Raw genomic sequence first — 7,203 nt, 5'->3', positions numbered from 1 at the left:
GCCCGACAGATGTAGGACACGTGGGGATACGCAGCTCTTGTTCCCGTTTCCACTCGCTCCATGGCCGTTCCTTTCTCTCACGCTTATATGCGCACACACAACACACACACACACACACAGACAGACAGACAGACAGACAGACAGACAGACAGACAGACAGACAGACAGACAGACAGACAGACAGACAGACAGACAGACAGACAGACAGACAGACAGACAGACAGACAGACAGACAGACAGACGGACAGACACGCACACACGCGTGCAGACACGCACGCCTGCAGACACACACAGACACACACACACACAAATGTAGACACACACACAAACACACACACATGTAGACACACACACACACATGTAGACGCACACACACACACACACACACACACACACACACGTTGATTAGGGGGAGGCCGTCCTTACCACTGACTTCATATGGTAATGATTCTGTTCCCCGCAGTGGCAGCGCCACAAGCTAACTGCTGTCGAGTCAGAGTGCCATCAGTGTGGCTCAGACCGTCTACTGTTTTGATCCCAGCGACAAGCTTGAACTAAGACAACGGCTTAAATAATGAGAGAATGAGACAGAGCCCCGTGTGGGCTGAGTGAGTCATGGGGGTGTCTGATGGGTACGCGATAGGAGGCAGGATATTGACTAATGTCAGATGGCCTCCTAGCCTCAAGGTCCTAATGTGTTTACCTGATTGAATCACGCAGGTATGTTGATGCTTAGCAATGCAATTACCATTGATAACTGTGTGTGTGTGTGTGTGGTGTGTGGGGGGGGGGTTGCATGCTGTTACGGATGTGTCCATCATGGATGGATGGATTTTTTTCAATCAATGGCTAATTTATAGTTTATGATGCCAGAAAATATCACAAGCCAGTTTCAAATTTGGAGCAGAAGTCTAGAGGAAGTGTTTTCTTCACACACAAACACACACTCTCTCAACACACACACACACACACACGTACACACACACACACACACACACACACACACACACACACACACTCACCCCTCCACACCCTTCACGGTGTACTTGCAGAGCAAGCATAGCTAGTTGTGGAATGAGGAGTCCGCCCCCTCACTCATGACATGAGCGCGTGTGTCTATTACCTCCGTGTATGTGTCATGTCCCAGTCCTTAGCGTTCTGTCTCTTCAGGAGAACACAGGTGTGGACCCGACCCCCGTCTCCCCTGGGATATTCTGAGCGACACGATGGGATATCATGTCGGGGGTCCGAGTGCTCGTACCTGTGTTTGACCGAGTGTTCGTTTGTGGTCGGCGATGCGGACAGCTTCTGACCCATGTCTCTCTCTTGTCTCTTACAGTCCGCCGCAGTCTCGGATGGAGGTGAGTAACATCGCACTGCACTCATGTGTTTACACCTTTTCCTCACTCTCACCCTATCCTCACTCTCTGTCCTCTCTCTCTCTCTCTCTCTCTCTCTCTCTCTCTCTCTCTCTCTCTCTCTCTCTCTCTCTCTCTCTCTCTCTCACATTTGTCTCTCTCACTCTCACATTTGTCTCTGTCTCCCTCTCACCCTTTTCCCACTCTCACACCTTTTTTCTCACTCTCTCTCACATTTTTCTCACCCTCCCTCTCACCTTTGTCTCTGTCTCTCTCACCCTTGTCTGACTCTCTCAAATCGTTCTCGTCTGTTTTCGTTTCCTTTCATGAACTGAACCAAAGGCCTCGCTTCCTGCTTCCTCTCTTCACCTCCCACTCACCATGAACACCTTAACATCTTGTCCTCCCCTTCTCTGGATTAAACCCTGGGGTTCCCCCTAGCCCACAGACCCTCTGGGCATACAACACTTTAACCCTCAGTCCTGCGTACTGGAAAGTGAATGTCTCGGTACATGCAAACTAAAGGCGACCGAGCAGAACCGTCCGGCGCTTTGGCTCTTGACGGACGCCTCATAGCGTGGGGTCGGCGTCCTCTGAAGGGTGAATTAATTCCCTGGAGCAGACGTTGATTCAGGTTCAACCTGCTCCTGTCTTCGGCTGAGGCTGCTGTCATGCAGACGGAATCAGGGGCGTCAGAGCACACCGTCTTGACAACGGGAATGTTCAGGTGAACGCATGTTATGACTTCTCCTCAGCTCCTAGAGCGTTAGAGTCGTCTCACCTTCTCACGCGGGACAAACTCTTTCGTCGACTCACATGACTGCTCATCCTCTGTGTTTCTGTTTCATAATGAGACTCGTGAGAGTGACAGAGGAACAAGTTCTTGAAACGTGAAATAACAAATTCATGTGACAGAGTGATGCACCTGCTACACACCTACGGAGCAGCTGACAGGGAAAGGGGAGGCGTGAGCGTGCACGTCAAAGTCAGCTCATGACGTCTGGATTGCAAAAAGTCAGGGTTGTGGGGGTGTGGTCTTAAGCCCCGCCCCCTCGCTGGCTGGTGTAGTTTGTACTTGAAATTACTTCCTCAAAGTCTGAATCGTCGTAGCTTCACCCAGGGTCGATGTAGTGTGAGAGACGTGAAGTCTTGGTGACGTGAGGGTGGATGATATCAGTTATTAGATTTATTTGATTAGAGTTATTTCTGTATCAAGACGCTAAAACACGTCATCCAAAGGATGACTTGCAAAAGTAAAATTCTTATTTCCAGCATGGTCCTTATGCACACTTTGATCCTATCTAATTACATATCAAGAAATGAAGGACAGATTCCTGTACATTCCGTGGATCCTTGCTTCCTATGAAGTGATCCTAGAATGTATGTTCTTGTAGAATGTATTTTCTTTGGTTGCAATATTTCCCCCCTGAAGCCTTTTTACACGTGGAAAACATGCAAGGTGTGCGTTCAGCATTTCCTCCCCACCTCTGGCACATGGAGGCCCTCCAACTGACCGCCTCCACCTTCCCCAGGAAGCCCCAATTAGGGCGTCACTGCCCGCGGCCACCTCTGATTGGAGGAGCTCAGTGCTGCTCTCACTGCTGCCTGCTGCATATCAAAGGCCCCCGCTACCGGTGTGTGTGTTTGTGTGTGTGTGTGTGTGTGTGTGTGTGTGTGGGCGTGCGAGTCCGGTTGTGTGTGTGGGCGTGTGTGTATGCACATGTTCTTGTGTGTGTGTGTGTGTACGTGTTTGTGTTTGTGTGTGTGCGCATGTTTTTGTGTGCGTGCCCATGTCTTTGTATCTGTGTGTGTGCGCATGTTTTTGCATGTGTGTGTGTGCGTTTATGCCCATGTGTGTGAGTGTGGGCGCCGTGTGCAAATGTTTTGTGTGTGTGTGTGTGTGCGCGAGTGTATGTATGTGTGTGTATGCACATGTTTTTGTGTGTGTGTGCGTGTGTGTGGGCGTGCATGTCTTTTTGTGCGTGTGTGTGTGTTTTTTGTATGTGTGTTTGCGCGCACATGTTTGTGTGTTGCGAGCGTGTGTTTGTGTGTGGCCGTGGACCTGGCAGTGATGGTGGTAGCAGCTAGCTGCATGGCGGCGCATTGCTCAGCCTCTTCCCAGCCGGGCCGCCTCTCTTCTGTCCTCCCTGCTCCCCTCGTGTTACTGATGCAGTGTTAACCCTGGGATATTGACCACTTGTTCAGCTGAACACCTCCTCGTCTGGGCCTCCCAGCGTGGGCAGGAACTCAGATAACAGCTAATGGCTAATGGCTAATGGCTAATGGCTAATGGCCAATGGCTAATGGCTAACGGCTAACGGTTGGTTTCTATGGAGCTTTGGTTGCCTCTGGTTGGACTGGTTGCCTCTGTTGTACCTGCTTTGTCAACCGCTGGTGTCAACTCACTTTTGACGCCCTCATTACAACATACAATAAAAACATAAATACAAATGTACAATAGATATAAACCGTAGGTCAAAGGTCAGAAATGAGAACAACATTTCAATACATATTAATAATACAATGGGGCAATTAAGAAAGCTATTAGATACAAAAAAATATTAAATGCGACTTCAATCTTCCCCTTGAGTCTATTCCATCTGTCAGGGGCATATACATTTAAAAGCAATCTTTCCTGAGTTGCTATTGGTGCGTTGAAAGACTCTACCGCTCTACTGTGTGAACGGGAGCGAGTTTGATATGATGTACTGCATGAAATCTGGCAGTGAAGCTAAGTACATCGGGAGCTCTCCACGTAAGGCCTTGTGGATAAATAAAAGATAGTGTTGCTCTCTTCGGATTGTGAGAGAGGGCCAGCCGACCTTCTTATACAAAACACACTTTCAGAAGTGAGTTTTGGTGCTGTGTGTGTGTGTCTGACGTGCGTGCACGTGTCTGCGTGTGTGTGCACGTGTCGGACGCGTGTCTGCGTGTGTACGACGCGTGTGGTTGATGGGGTGCGGGGGTGTAGGATGTGGTGTGGTTATGCTTCCATCGATCCGTCCCCATGGATTTTTAACGCGGAGTCAAAGGTCACTATGGATTCCCGCCTTGAGGTTTATTAATAAAGATAAAATACTCCTGCGTTCGTGCCCCCATAGAGCTATTTGAGAGCTATTTGAGTCTCTGAACGTAGAGCTATTTGAGTCTCTGAACACGAGAGTGTGTCAATTTACATTTACATTTACGTTTAGGGCATTTCGCTTTGATCCAAAGCGACTTACAATAAGTACATTTGTCATAAGAAGTGCATCAATATATCGCTGTCGGTACAGAAAGGATGTTCATAGAACCAAGTGCAAGTACAACAATCGCTAGGCTAACCAATTCCCCGTGTTACAGCAATGATGGCAGCTACTGCAGTTGCTACACAGTTAAGTCCTATAATACAATACAATACAACACAATACAGTGTACAATGGTGGCCAATCAATACAATTCAATTCAATTGTTTCAAATCAATATTTTTGTATAACCCTTAATCACAGTTAGTCTCAAAGGACTTAACAGGCCGTGTGTTTATGACACACGGCCAAGAGAAAACTCCCATAATTAGCCAGGAGGAAATCTGGAGAAGGAACAGAGTGGGGATCCCACCTTCCAGGGATGATCAGGAGTTCAATGGGTGCCATCATAGACTCCAGGCATCCAGTCCCAGTCACCGTAACACACGTCGTATAGGTGGTGTTTCTGTGTAGAGCTGAGAGGTGATTGGCAGTCAGTACTACGGCCTGGTGCCTTTCTGAGCCCCGAAAGTGATCAATACTGCACACACACACGCACACACAAACACACACACACACTTATACACATACACACACACACAAACACACACACACACACACACACACACACTTATACACATACACAGACACACACACACAAACACACACACACACACACACACACACACACAGTTACACGCACACACACACACACTTAAACACACACACACACACACACTTAAACACACACACGCACAAACACATTCAGACACACATTCAGAAACACATTCACACACACACACACACACACACACACACACACACACACACACACACACACACACACACACACACACACACACACACACACACACACACACACATACTTGTACACATACACACACACACACACATACTTATGCACATACACACCCATACACATACACACACACACACACACACACACACACATAGACATACACACACACACACACACAAACGGCAGGCAACAGTTCCATCCTGACTACACTCGATGAATAATTCAGCCGCCCCCCCCCCTGTGTGTGTGTGTGGCCTCCCGGATCACTTACCTCCCTGGATACCTGCCGAGGTGCGTCAGGCGACAGTGTGAAGGCACGTGCACGCCACAACGTGTGTGTGTGCGCTCGAGGAAGGGACATTCGACCCTGGCGTCGTTAGCCGCGATCGCTCGAAGGAGCTTGCAGCGCGTCCCTCGCTCGCAGTCGCAGTCCTCCATCTTTGATTGGTGCTCCGTGGGTCCGTGTGTCCGTGGGTCCGTGTGTCCGTGGGTCCGTGGGTCCGTGTGTCCGTGGGTCCGTGTGTCCGTGGGTCCGTGGGTCCGTGTGTCCGTGGGTCCGTGTGTCCGTGGGTCCGTGTGTCCGTGTGTCCGTGTGCGTCTGCCAGCGGGAGACCTGGAAGTGTGTCTGTGTGTGTCTGCATGTTGTAGACTGGAGTGTGTGTCTGTGTGTGTCTGGAGACCTGAGTGTGTGTCTGTGTGTGTGTGGGAGACCTGAGTGTGTGTGTGTGTGCGTGCGGGAGACCTGAGAGTGTGTCTGTGTGTGCGTGCGGGAGACCTGAGTGTGTGTGTGTGTGCGTGCGGGAGACCTGAGTGTGTGTCTGTGTGTGCGTGCGGGAGACCTGAGTGTGTGTCTGTGTGTGTGCGTGTGGGAGACCTGAGTGTGTGTCTGTGTGTGCGTGCGGGAGACCTGGGTGTGTGTGTCTGTGTGTGTGCGTGCGGGAGCCCTGTGTGTGCGTGAGTGGCCGGAGGAGTATGGATGGAGGGCTCTGGTTCCCCATGAGGAGCCGCCACCTGCCCCGACTGCACCACACCGGCTCCTACAGGCTGTACCCAGGTGAGTGGCCCCTGGGGACCCCCTCGTGAGGAGACCCCCCCCCCCCCCTGGAGCAGGGCATCACGCTGGGCCCGGTGTCCCTGTGGACGGCCCCCGCGGGGACCAGAGCTTGTTTTGATGCCTTTCATGGCGGAATGACGCAGAAGCGCACCGGGTGGATTCCAGGAATTGTAGAGAGGGGGGATTGTTGGAGGGGCGAATGGGCGATCACAAGATGTTTTAGTCATGTGTTAGTTAGAAAAAAGTGTTTATTAACGGCTGGTGTGCTGCGTTGAGGTTAAAAAGAGCTCTCGGCTGGCGTCTGCTGCCGGTGGGATAGAAATGCTTACGTGGTGTTTTAGGTGAAAGTTCATCGTGTTTATGGCCTCGATGCTGTTTTTTTTTCCGTGAAATAGAAAGTGCATCGTGTACGTTGTCTGGCCCTCACTGAGCTCAGTCTGTTTGTTGACGTGTCTTGAGTCAAGACTCAAGACACACTTTCAAAGTTCACCCAGACTATGCAGAGCAACCCCTCTTACGCACTTATCGTATGTTGTACATCCTTAGACTAAAAATAGTACTGAGCATTGTGTAGCGTCTTATCCTCGCTATCTTTGTTGTATACGGGGAATGGGTTGACCTAGTGATGGTTAGTGCTTGGCACTCTGTTCTACGAACATCCTTACTGTACCGACAGAGATATGTCGTTGTTTCTCTTTCTTCTGACAAATGTGCTAATTGTAAGTCGCTTTGGATAAAAGCGTCTGC

At 50.0% G+C, this 7,203-nt stretch overlaps 1 protein-coding gene across 1 annotated transcript in view; it reads left to right on the top strand.

Annotated features, from left to right (window-relative positions):
• The window catches only part of LOC132453600 (regulator of G-protein signaling 12-like), a 34,586-nt gene that overhangs the window by 20,020 nt on the left and 7,363 nt on the right, over window positions 1-7,203 (top strand). Inside the window, exon 6 of the mRNA XM_060046549.1 lies at window positions 1,340-1,361. Coding sequence (XP_059902532.1) covers window positions 1,340-1,361 — 22 coding nt within the window. The remainder of the gene's footprint in view (window positions 1-1,339; window positions 1,362-7,203) is intronic.

This window comes from Gadus macrocephalus, chromosome 3 (assembly GCF_031168955.1).
Source record: "Gadus macrocephalus chromosome 3, ASM3116895v1".
Classification (NCBI taxonomy): Eukaryota; Metazoa; Chordata; class Actinopteri; order Gadiformes; family Gadidae; genus Gadus; species Gadus macrocephalus.
Note: the sequence above shows the minus strand (reverse complement) of the source record. Positions and strands in the feature narration are given on the sequence as shown.